The sequence below is a fragment of the Lepidochelys kempii genome, chromosome 26 (genome assembly GCF_965140265.1).
Source record: "Lepidochelys kempii isolate rLepKem1 chromosome 26, rLepKem1.hap2, whole genome shotgun sequence".
In the NCBI taxonomy this organism is placed as follows: Eukaryota; Metazoa; Chordata; order Testudines; family Cheloniidae; genus Lepidochelys; species Lepidochelys kempii.
The window spans coordinates 1495725-1508647 of record NC_133281.1 but is presented as its reverse complement, the minus strand read 5'-3'; the positions used below and the strand labels follow the sequence as shown (position 1 = coordinate 1508647).

Below are 12923 nucleotides of genomic sequence, written 5' to 3'. Positions count from 1 at the left end.
ACAGCCTTCACAGAGACTTGTAAAGAGATGTCAGAATCCCGCTCTCTGTCCCTATAAGCAGCCTCTACTACTGTGCATCTCCTGTGACCGACACATATGTGCGTGTCCAGTCACAGCCCTGTTCCCGAGGCCCGTCAGGGTGAGGTTTGCTGTTGAAGGCTCTGATCCAAAGCCCATTGAAGTCCGTGGAAGAACATAGCTGTTCCCCGTTCTCGTGGCGTCAGTGGGCCCATAGTTCCATTTTCTGATGTAAACATTTGAGCAAACTTAAACTATACCATAAATGTGGCTTTTCTATTTAACATTGTGAGAGTAACTTTTAGAAGGATAACAATCACCCCACAGAATTTTAAAATTGGAGCTGTTTTGTCAGCTCCTAAAACCCCCTTTTCCCCTTGGACATTCCAAGCAAATGCCTGATGTTTCTGGAGGTACGGTTGTGCTGTGTCTTACTTGATTTCATGAATGTTGACTCTGTCCTTCTAGGGACGATTCGACCCAAGAAGAAATACATGGGATTCCGAATGCTTCCCCTGACTTTTAAGTAAGCTTTATTTTCTGCACTTGTCACCAGCTTTCATGCAGTCTCTCACACTGTCTATTGTTTGAGGTGGGGGGGTGTTCCCAGCTCGAGGAGACGTACCTGCACCAGCTTTGATTGAGCCAACATAATAAAAACAGAACGTAGCTCTGGTGACACAAGCAGCCGGATGGGTTAACAGCCCTGAGTCTGTGCCTAGCTACTTGGCCAGCTACATTCTAGGGGCGGCTAGCCCCTCCCACTGCTCACGCCACCATAGCTAGACGCTATTGTGCTAGCTCAATCAAAACTAGTGCAGGTGTGTCATCCCGCCACCCCGCCCCCCAGCCCAAAGACATAGCCTCACTATAAGGACAGAGGGCTCAAGACAGCCTAGCAGATAGTCAATAAGTAGTTCAGCCATAACTCTCTTCCTGGGAGCTGGAGAGATTCTGGTGCATTTATAGAACTTCCTCTAACAGAGTGGAATTTGCTCCAATGCAGTGCTATGCAGGTAGGCTAAGCCAACACCTCATCTATTTATAATAGAACAGATATAATTGCTTTGTGTGTATGTATATGTATTGATTGAGCCACACCCTCAGTCACTTAGTTGGCAAGCTTTTGGGGGCAGGCACTGTTCTCACAGGCATCTGTACAATGCCAAAGATGAGGTCATGATCTAGATTGGAGCCTCTGAGTTCTGCAGCAGTATTAATAATAATGGCGATTATGCAGGTGACAAGGGAATCCAGAGGGATACCGGGGTCCTAAGGAACTTTCAAACGTCAGCAGGAAATAGTAGCATGATATTCAGTTTAGAAAACTGCAAACATACCTCTGAGGGGAAAGTGACACCAAATAATAAGTTTCATAGAATATCAGGATTGGAAGGGACCTCAGGAGGTCATCTAGTCCAACCCCCTGCTCAAAGCAGGACCAATCCCCAACTAAATCATCCCAGCCAGGACTTTATCAAGCCTGACCTTAAAAACGTCTAAGGAAGGAGATTCCACCACCTCCTTAGGTAACGCATTCCAGTGTTTCACCACCCTCCTAGTGAAAAGGTTTTTCCTAATATCCAACCTAAATCTCCCCCACTGCAACTTGAGACCATTACTCCTTGTTCTGTCATCTGCTACCACTGAGAACAGTCTAGAGCCATCCTCTTTGGAACCACCTCTCAGGTAGTTGAAAGCAGCTATCAAATCCCATCTCATTCTTCTCTTCCGCAGACTAAACAATCCCAGTTCCCTCAGCCTCTCCTCATAACTAATGTGTTCCAGACCCCTAATCATTTTTGTTGCCCTTCGCTGGACTCTCTCCAATTTATCCACATCCTTCTTGTAGTGTGGGGCTTAAAACTGGACACAGTACTCCAGATGAGGCCTAACCAATGTCGAATAGAGGGGAACGATTGTGCCCCTCGATCTGCTCGCTATGTCCCTACTTATACATCCCAAAATGCCATTGGCCTTCTTGGCAACAAGGGCACACTGCTGACTCATATCCAGCTTCTCGTCCACTGTCACCCCTAGGTCCTTTTCCGCAGAACTGCTGCCTAGCCATTCGGTCCCTAGTCTGTAGCTGTGCATTGGATTCTTCCGTCCTAAGTGCAGGACTCTGCACTTGTCCTTATTGAACCTCATCAGATTTCTTTTGGCCCAATCCTCTAATTTGTCGAGCCCTTTGTATCCTATCCCTCCCCTCCAGCGTATCTACCTCTCCTCCCAGTTCAGTGTCATCTGCAAACTTGCTGAGGGTGCAATCCACACCATCCTCCAGATCATTAAGGAAGATATTGAACAAAACCGGCCCCAGGACCGACCCTTGAGGCACTCCGCTTGATACCGGCTGCCAACTAGACATGGAGCCATTGATCACTACCCATGGAGCCCTTGCTAAAGTCAAGAAACAATACATCCACTGCTTTCCCTTCATCCACAGAACCAGTAATCTCATCATAGAAGGCGATTAGATTAGTCAGGCATGACCTTCCCTTCGTGAATCCATGCTGACTGTTCCTGATCACTTTCCTCTCCTCTAAGTGCTTCAGAATGGATTCCTTGAGGACCTGCTCCATGATTTTTCCAGGGACTGAGGTGAGGCTGACTGGCCTGTAGTTCCCAGAATCCTCCTTCTTCCCTTTTTTAAAGATGGGCACTACATTAGCCTTTTTCCAGTCGTCCGGGACTTCCCCCAATCGCCATGAATTTTCAAAGATAATGGCCAATGGCTCTGCAGTCACATCCGCCAACTCCTTTAGTACTCTTGGATGCAGCTCATCCAGCCCCATGGACTTGTGCTCGTCCAGCATTTCTAAATAGTCCCGAACCACTTCTTTCTCCACAGAGGGCTGGCCATCTCTTCCCCATGCTGTGCTGGTTGTTATTAAAACAACTTTAAAAATAGTATGTCTGAAAGGGGTTAAAAAAACTGTTTCGAGCATAAGAATCCAGTTGTTATTGTGAATGTTTGTTTGTATTTAGGACTTTGCATTGAGACTTGCTGACAGCAAGCCATTGCGTCAATTAATTATGCTTTCAAAAAACATCCCTGAATGTTGACAGCCTTGCTGTAGGATGAATTTTTTTAAGTGTCTGCATTTCTGGACAAACAGGAATGTTTGTGCATTTATAGCTATGCCAGTTTAAAATCTGTTGGGTCGTCTTGTCCCAATACCAGGAGAGAATAATACTGATCCATTTCTGAATTGGCAATATTAAAAAAGACACTGTTTTTCCTCGGCCTTCTGCGAGCTAATGGATTAGGCAGTAATGGGCTGATTAGTATTTCACTTGAAGAGTTTTACCACCATGATTTCTTTTCTCAGTCTCATCCGTGAACTTTAAATCTATGATAAAGATTTCCCGGACCTGAACTCCGGAGTCTATGTTTTTGAAGTGATTCAAGGAACTGCTGCTGCAAGGTAAGAACCTAAAGATGAAGGCTGCACCGTCTGCCTCTTCATGGGCATTGCAGGGGCCTCTCAAATGCTCCTGTTGCAGTGTTCATGTAAGAGATCTATACAACCTTCTTTAATGCTATGGTCTCTAAATGGAGGCTGATATTTTGCTCACTCACACAGTCCACACCAGGATGGCTTTCTGTGAGGGGCCATCACAAGTACAAGATCAGTTCAAGTCAGAATCCATTTCTCCTTCCCCCCTCTCCTTGTTCTAAAAATACCTAGAGCATTTTCAAATCTGAAAGACCAAATGATTTTGGTGTGTTTGGGATGAAAGGTCCTGTTGTGCTTTCTGTACTTGGGCAAAATTCTGGCTGTTGTCTATGGGAGACTTGCCTGAGTAGAGGATTGTGCCTTAAATCAGGACAGATTTATCAAATGTATTGGTTTTTTGTATTTTTGTTAGAAATACTGAGACTTGTATAACGTGTTCTTGAGTAGAAAAGGGTTGAATTTATATAGTTTAACTCTTCATAGCTTTTTTCATCCTTATAATCTCCAGCAGACTGAGGGTGGTGCTCACTAGCAGTAAGTCATAAAACAAAGACGTTGGAGCTATAATTATATATTGTATGTATACATGTATACCCTGACTACAGAATGCTGCCAGCGTTCAGGGCATTGCTGAGACCAGAAGAGTAGAATCATATAAATTCATAGATTCTAAGGCCAGATGGGACCATTATGATAATCTAGTCTGATTTCCTGTATAACCCAGGCCAGGGAACTTCCCCAAAATAATTCCTAGAGCAGATCATTTATAAAAACTTACAGACTTGATTTAAAAGTTGCCAGTGATGGAAGATCTACCATGACCTTTTGTAAACTGTTCCAATGGTTAATTACTCTCACCATTCATGCCTTATTTCCAGTCTTAAGTGTCTAGATGTCAAGGCTAGTAGATTCTGTTGTACTTTAAACCAGAAATGCAGAATGACTTCCAAAGTTTCAGTTCAAGAAGAATTGCTAAGGGAGTGCTGAATCAGTCACATGCAGACTGATACCATATACAATGGGGAGAAAAACCACATGAATGCTACTGCTTTCCTCTTTGGGCACGTCTACACTGCAATTGGGAGGTGTGATTACAACATGTGTCGGCACACCTGTGTTAGCTTTGATCTAGAATACGAGTAACAATAGCAGTGTAGTTGCCCAGCTCCAACTAGCCTGAGAACAACCTGCCCCAGGACCCTGGATATGTATTGAGAAGCTAGCCTCTGTGGCTGCCTTTACTGCCATGGCCACATTGTTGCTGTTACTCAAACTGGCTTTGATCTAGCTAAATGAAAGCCAGCATGGTATGCATATTTGCTGCAATCATACCTCTGACTGTAGAACAGGTATAGTCTGTGAAGGTAAGTGAGAGAGGTGAGTCTGCACCACATGCCAGAAATCCCAGTGAAATCCATGGGAGTCTCATATAAGGCAGGCTTGCAAGATCAGGTTTTCTGTTCGCAGCAGCTATAGCCTGAATGTGGGCAGGTGTTAGAGCTGTGTGCATAGGTCCATCTGCATTATCAATATCCTAGTTTTTTGGCTTGCAACATGATTTACTTCAGTACAAGTCTTTGGTGAGTCCAGTTGTTCCACTGGACTAAACCGTGTGGTGGTTTTATGATGTGAACATCTACCCTACCACCAGGGGACTAGTTCAAGACTGCCAAGCTCAGATCACCTATGACCTAAATGAGATTTGAACCCACTTCCCCAGAAATATTAAGTTAGTACAGGAAACCACAGGATTTAAATATGATGGGCAAAATTCTAGGCTGATTAAGATTCCATGTGTATTCCCATTTAAGTCAACAGTAGTAGCTAATGCAGAATTTAGCCTGCTAAACAATAAGGTCTGCAATTTGGAACTCTTCCAAGGTTTGTAGTGTTTTATTTCACATTAAAAATTGCTGAACTTCTTGCATGTGTATTGATGTCTGACTTTTGGGATCTGTGTGATTTGTACTGTAGTTTCCTTTCCCATTTCTACTTGACTGAGAGTGTTTACAGCATATGTGTCAGAAAGCTTCCCCATTTTGTGTGTATGTCACATTACAATTTTAGTCTTTTCTCTAAGACTATGTTTATATTAGAACAGTGCTGGGGGTGAAGGAAGGGAGAATATTAGACACCAGACCTGTCCCATGCTAAAACTCAAGAGAATAAACCCAGCCATCTGTTGGGGGTGTGTGTGATTTTTTTGTTTTTGTTTAAGAAGTTCATCCACAGTCCCAGTTTGATAGTGTTTCCTATGCATCCTTCTCCACTTCCCCCTGGTCCTGTGACTCCAGTGAAGGCTGATGCCCAGAGCTAATGAGTCTGACTGTGGAGCTGAGCATTCTACCTCTTCATAAGAAGGCCGAGCTCAAGTGAACCAGCTTTGTTTTCTGACGTCTATCACTGAACTGGGGCATGGGTGGTCCTACAGTGGAGTCATGCTCCATGGTAGACAATTCAGATCACCTATAACTAAAAGGACTGCTCCCCCTCTTGCTTCCCTTTCCAGCAGGTACCTCTTTGGGTGTACATGTCTGTCAAAACTTCCATTAACTTAATTAGTAAAAATTGGAACCTTGGTTAAAATTTCTTGTCCCCCTGCATAGTGGTACTTAATACCACAATGCAGCTCTCTATTGTTTTGAGTCCTGCTGAGTACACTGAATAGGTACCTAGTTAACAACCAACAGCTCTTTGCATGCCTTGTTTCTATGTAGTAGGGCCTTTTCTGAGGGTTGTATTGCATCATATCTAGCAGCTTGGGGCTAGCCCAGTGACTCTAATAAACCCATCCCCAATGTGTATGCTAAAAAGATAAATGATCATTCAAGGAAATATGCTGTAGTTCTGAGACAATAACGCTGACATTTGGATATAGATGGTTAGAAGCTGGGGTGTGAACTATGCAAGCCTGTGAATGCTGCATACACTCTAGAAGGGAGGAATTTTGGAGTCCCTGAGATAAGTGTGGGCAATCTGCACAAGCAAGAATCAGCACATAGCAGATTCTCCTTGCATGGAGAGTTTTCTATTACAGGTGTTTTCTTCTCCCTCTTCTCTTGTATGCAGAAGTTGATGACTGCGTTAGTTACATAGTGATACTGTTTGTGTGTAATTCTAATAACTAGATTATCTGAATTAATTTACAGTGGCTACCTCTAGAGTAGTGGACTGACTTAAGTTGCCCTTGTTGAATTTTAAAGTCCTTAATTATGTAGACACCACCTGTATTCAAGACCTATTTTGAGGCGTATCTTTACACAGACAGCACTGGCCTTTTACATAGATTTCAGCATTGTGATGAAGGCAGGAGGTGATTAGGTTCTGGAGCTTACTCCCTGCTTTATCATCTGATTCAAAGTCCTCTGGTTTCTTTGTTGCAGCTCTGGCATGAGAGATGGTGATGTGATTATCAGCATTAATGGAAAAACAGTCACCTCGACAGAGGATGTAAGTGAAGCTGTTAAAAACAATGATGTTCTTTCAATTGTGGTTCATCGAGGAAATGAAGATGTGATCTTGAATATAATTCCAGATGAAATTGATTAAAGGCTGACTTCCATCAGAAATAGTTTAATTAAACAAAGTCAGACCTGCACTATGTGGCTTAAGACAAAGCTTATGCTGTACGCAGTTTTTTCTAGTATAATGTAGGGAAAACTTTCACAGGTGGTCCAGAAAGCAGTATTTAGACATAAGTAGGATTTTTTTTAAATTCTAAGAGAAAGCAAACTGATTTTTTCCAGTGTATTTTACTTCAAACAATTTTTGAAAGTGACTACTGAAGTATGTTTTTTTCCCCCCTCCTTTTCCATATTTAAAGCTAGCCAAAAAATACTGGGTTTTAGTCCAGAATGTGGACAAAGCTAACTCTATTGTCTAAACTTGAAATACTATTGAAGTTAAGTGCAGATCGCCTATTACTGAGAATGTGGGGCCTGGTCAAATTCTGGCTGAAGTCAAAGGGACTTGAATGAATTTTGGAGCTTTTGCTGAAAGTTAGCTACCACTTGTTCTAGATCTGCTTTTCTGTAGCATTTTGTGGATATAAAAAAACTGACTTTGGAAAAATAGCACTTTCCAGGAGATAAGTTTTCCACATGTATAGTGCATCCATAGCTAAGAGTTTAGCTGTTTCCTTGTTTCTGAAGCTTTAAGACTGAGCTGAAATTTTTAGGTGCTTTAATTTTTTGGGTGCTCAGAAACAGCCTGATTTTCAGAAAGTGCTGGGCACATGCTCCCTGGCAGTCAGGCCCCTTCACTCTCTATCAAAACCACAGGCAGCCTCAAGTTACTGTCACTCTTGGAAACTGTGACCACGCTCCCTTGATAAAGCATGAGGGAAAAATGTTTGACTCCCAAGGTGTGAATGGACGTTTGAAAATATCAGCTACTCTGTGTGAGGTCATAATGGTGGACTATCGTAAAAACACAGATGTGGGAATGCTTTTCAGAGACTGGACCAGTGGTTCCTGTACTACTAAAATGCCCAGATTCCATTTACATACATTCTTTAATGCTACCTCACGTCTCCCTCGCTTGTTTTTGTGTTCTTAGTTTCTGCTGTGGTGGTCCTCCTACCACCCCTGCCTTACCGTTACTCCTCCACCAGTTGTACCCTCCTCCCCATTCCTCCTCAAAATTACACTTGTGGTATATTTGTGTATTACACTGCTGTGAACCTTTAACATACATGTTTTTAACTAAGCATACAGGTTGCTAGAGATACTGCCTTTTAGAACAGAGCTACAGCGGGGAAGATATGTTCTTTTCCACTTGCACTATCTTACAAATATCCTGAAGAGAAACCTGGACTTGGCCCTTAGCTATACTGTCCCTAGTATTCAGAGTAGCAGCCATGTTAGTCTGTATTTGCAAAAAGAAAAGGAGTACTTGTGGCATCTTAGAAACGAACAAATTTATTTGAGCATCAGATAAATAAGCTGTAGCTCACGAAAGCTTATGCTCAAAAAAATGTTAGCCTCTAAGGTGCCACAAATACTCCTTTTCTTTTTGGCCCTAGTATATTCCTCCCCTTCCCCTCCACTCCTGGAAAATAAGTGGAATTCTACAGCTGTCTTCGGAACACACACTTGCCTAGAAAACCTGCTTCAGCTTCCCCGAGAAATCACTGCCAAAAGTTCCTGTTACCACTGCAGTTGGTGAATGTGACCCTAGCCAAAATTTACAAATCAGTGCTTGTATTTGTGCAGTAGATTTCTATAACTTACTTTACAGTTGTTCTACCTTTCCTTCACCTTGTTTAGCACAAGTCAAAAGCACAGCAAATTCATTCACATATACCAATGACCTCACTTCCTCCCTTGAATTCCAGTAGCTTTAATAGTTAATTTCAGTCCAACTACCCACACACAGTCTCCTTAGCTATTTTTACCCTACAGCTAATGAAACAAACTATGGCGAGTGGAGCTTTGCAGAGAAGGTTGAACAGACTGACACCCACTACAGCAACTAAGATAGTGCAGCAGCACCTGTTTTTCCACATACTTTTTATTTTAAGACATTTGCTTGACTTTCTGTGCTTGTAGATGCTGCGCCTTTTACGAAGGCGAGAAGGTTCAGGGCTCTAAAGTATTCTTGTACAATGCAGTGTATAAGACCTAGGAACCAATGTTCAAAAAGTTACAAAGTTGTGCCGCTCAAAGCTTCTCCCATTTATGCACATCACTGCGTTAAGTAAATGATCACTTCCACAGCACACTGATGTTTGTCATTTAAGGAAAATTTCATCATGTGTACTTCTATAATTCAATGAACCTCTGAAATCTACTGTAATGGGAATAGCTACACTTTATAGTGGAGAGGCTAAAAAGAGCACTTTGGCACATGCTATCTTGAAACATTAGCATGAAAGTGAACATCCAAAGGAAAGGTACAATACTTAACTGCAGTGTCAAATCTGTTATTCTGGAGAAAAAATTGCCCCATGAATAGGAAGAATATACAGTGAGTAGTTTTCTTTGTAAATGAAATTTGGGGGATGTACAAAGAAGTTAGGCATAGCATTGTTCTGCAACTGCATTCACTTTGCAAATCCAGAATGTATTTATACAAAATAAAAAAATGCAGAAAAACAGGCTGTTCTGACTCTGCAGAACAATTGTAACCAGTCGTATAGGGACAGATGCCACATGAACTTCTCCCGCTGTCAATTCTCAAATAGTATTTTTTTGTTCAGTAAGTCGTGCACCAGTTGCTGCCATCACTAGGCATCAACCCTCCAGTAATAAGGAGAATAAGGTCAACAAACCACCAGATACCAAGTCCTCCAAGAGTTAGTAGTTTTCCCACTGCTGTCCCTGTATGGCCCAGGCAGAATCGATCCACTCCAAAACAACCCAGGAAGAAGGAGTAGAGTAAAGTGGTTATAAAGTAATGGCCAGTATACCTACAATAAATGAAGAATGAATAAATTAAAACTTCAAATACAGTTTCATTTGAGGAAAGGAGAAGACACCCTTTCATAAACTTGAGCCTTTGCTGTGTCAACTGCCTCAATTTTTACAGTATAGCTCCCTCTAATGGACTTTGGGGAATTTACATATTATAACTCTTATGAAACTATGGGCCAATGAACAATGCAGTCTAATAAAACACAAAGGAGTTCCCACGGTATCTTGAGGCAGGCAGAAAATCCATTAAGCAAAGGAAGGATAAAAATACATACAAAGTTACAACAACCCAGCCAATAGTTGAAGCAGCAAGTTACAATGATGTCTTAGCTACCAACCCTATCTTCCAAAATGTAATACATTTCTGAAGGAAATAAACCTTACTTTATACATGGTTTATTCCCTCGTAGGAAAGTCCGAGGATCTGCACACTCAATACCATCTAGTGCTTTGCACTGCACTGGAGTGTGGTCTACATCGCTATAGGCTTGGCCACCAAACTGTCAGAGGGGAAACAAATCACACACACAATTGAGAAATTATTTACCTGAGGGAGGGAGAAAAAGGACAGTTAAAAGGATATTTTCTTATCACAAAGTAAAAGGGGAGAGGGCCCTCAGTACTAAGTGTCTAATACTTATTGTTGGTTCAGTAAATGCCTGCAGTCTTGTTCAGTCACTACATTATTTTTGTCCTCCCTGGTGTTTATAACTCCGAGTTTAGTATGATCTGCAAGTTTCATTAACATACACTCTATGCTTCTCCCCACACACTCATATCGCTGTGAATTCTCTGTCAGTGGACAAAGATTTAAAAAAAGGGGGGGGTGGGTGAGAAAGCCTGGATTTGTGCTGGACATGGCCCACCTTGATTACCATGCACATTGTAAAGAGAGTGGTCACTTTGGATGAGCGATTACCAGCAGGAGAGTGAGTTTGTGTGTGTGTGTTTTTTGGAGGGGGGTGAGAGAACCTGGATTTGTGCAGGAAATGGCCCACCTTGATTATCATGCACATTGTGTAGAGAGTTGTCACTTTGGATGGGCTATTACCAGCAGGAGAGTGAGTTTGTGTGTGGGGGCATGGAGGGTGAGAAAACCTGGATTTGTGCTGGAAATGGCCCAACTTGATGATCACTTTAGATAAGCTATTACCAGCAGGACAGTGGGGTGGGAGGAGGTATTGTTTCATGCTCTCTGTGTGTATATAAAGTCTGCTGCAGTTTCCACGGTATGCATCCGATGAAGTGAGCTGTAGCTCACGAAAGCTCATGCTCAAATAAATTGGTTAGTCTCTAAGGTGCCACAAGTACTCCTTTTTTAAAGATTTAACTGTGCCCTAGTGGCTAGCAGTCCACAATATATCACCTTGTACATCAGCTAACTGAAAAACCTCAAGTGCTTCAATGCTGTTGCTTTCCCCATAGGAAGCACAGCAGATTACCGTGGAGGGATGAGAAAGAAAAGAGTAGTTTTCACCCTCACAAAACTGCTTTTGGGTTAGAAAAGTGGACCCTGCACCTTTACGTCTTCCCTAAGAGTTCCATGATCAGGAGGAGCAAGTGCCTTGGAAACCTTTTCCTTTCACGTCCTGAATATTGCTTCTGCCAGGAGAGGGAACTTCCACAATCCATAAACTTCTGTGGGTGAGGGAGAAGCACATCCGCAAATCTACTGGCTGCAGAGCTGCAGCAGAAAGCTCTTGGGGGAGGTATTCTATTCCCTTATGCTGGCATAGCACTTTTGGTGTGCAATTATTACAAACCACCCGCTGCTTCTAAGGAGAAGTTCCATTCAGGCTAAAGGTCCATGGATATCCAAGACCACCCCAGTGTGTGAATATTCTCTGAGAAGTTACAAAATCATCTTTTTTCACCCCACCTTAACACATCCGTAACCCAATTCTCGCTGTGCAGTAATATTTCCAACATGGTCTACTGGATCCTCACATTCAATGAACTCCTCTGGCCTGTAAATGATCAAAACCCATCATGTTCACACAGTTAAAAGTGGGGGGAGAGGGAGAATAAGGTAATTTATAAGAGAAAACATCACGTTGAGGTCCTCTATCTTCCCCTTCACCTAGCCCTGTCACCCGTTCTTGTAGGTGCCCCATTTCCTGTTATCACCCCATCTATCCCAGTCGGTCACTTGTCATCCCTTTCTGAATGCCCCCTTCTGCTGACCACTATGCAGGAGTCTCTTTGCCCAGTATAACCCTGTTCTCAGCACCAGACCAGCTCCTCGCATTGCCCTTTCCGCTGTGCCCCAGCTCCCTGCCTTAGCACCACATCATTCCCCAGCCCTCTCCTTACCCCACATTGTTCTTCCTCTGCCCCCCAACCTCCTCCTTCTCCTCCGCCCCCAGCCCCCCCACTCCTCCCGCCCCCCACTTTGCCCCCCCATCACTCCCCCAGCAGCCCCTGCCCCCGCCCCCGCTCACAGGTAGGTGCAGAGCACAAGCGGCGCCTGCGGGTCCCCGTAGTCACAGGCCGGGGCCGGGCTGCCCGCGGGCTGCTCGGGCTCGGCCTCCCCGGGGTCCCCGGTCGCGTTGTGCTGGTGGCTCCGGGACACGCCCTGCAGCAGCAGCAGGTTCCCCAGCAGCAGCGCTGCTTGCCCGCACAGCAGCACGTAACTCACCGGCCACCCGACCCCCGGCACCATCGTGCCCGCCCTGCCCGCCTCCCCGGCGCCCCCACCCGGCCTGCGCTGCTAGGAAACACCGCCAGAAACCACGCCAGCTAGGCCACACCGGCGAGAGCGCAACCTACCTCCTCCCGGCCAATGGGAGTCATGAATGTTTCCGAGGAGGCGGGATCTCGAGACGAATAGCCCACTCCACCAATAGATCCGCACATTACCGGCCAATCAGCGACAGGCATGAAGCAAGCTGGGTTGGCTGGCGGAGAGGGGCGGTACTACTGCACACGGTAACAAGATTGGTTCCTCCCCCGGCCCTGGCGACCAATGGGTGAGGAGGGGGCGGGGAAAGGCCACAAGCTCTGGGTGAGTGGAGTGGTTGTTGCCTGA

General features: G+C 44.1%; 1 protein-coding gene across 1 annotated transcript; it reads right to left on the bottom strand.

Annotated features, from left to right (window-relative positions):
* Positions 1 to 8955: 8955 nt before the first annotated feature.
* TM2D2 (TM2 domain containing 2) lies at positions 8956 to 12602 on the bottom strand. The gene is made up of 4 exons (XM_073324969.1): positions 12337 to 12602; positions 11775 to 11862; positions 10280 to 10395; positions 8956 to 9891 (listed from the first exon to the last, which is right to left on the bottom strand). The coding sequence occupies exons 1-4, from the start codon at positions 12555 to 12557 to the stop codon at positions 9678 to 9680; spliced, it is 639 nt and encodes a 212-aa protein (XP_073181070.1). The 5' UTR covers positions 12558 to 12602; the 3' UTR covers positions 8956 to 9677.
* Positions 12603 to 12923: the final 321 nt, after the last annotated feature.

Bases quoted from the DNA above. Each gene is read 5' to 3' on its own strand.
- TM2D2 (XM_073324969.1), bottom strand. From the start codon at position 12,557: ATGGTGCCGGGGGTCGGGTGGCCGGTGAGTTACGTGCTGCTGTGCGGG. The intron at 11,863-12,336 runs GTGAGCGGGGGC...GATCATTTACAG, and splicing joins CTTGTGCTCTGCACCTACCT to GCCAGAGGAGTTCATTGAAT. The intron at 10,396-11,774 runs GTGGGGTGAAAA...CCCCTCTGACAG, and splicing joins TGGGTTACGGATGTGTTAAG to TTTGGTGGCCAAGCCTATAG.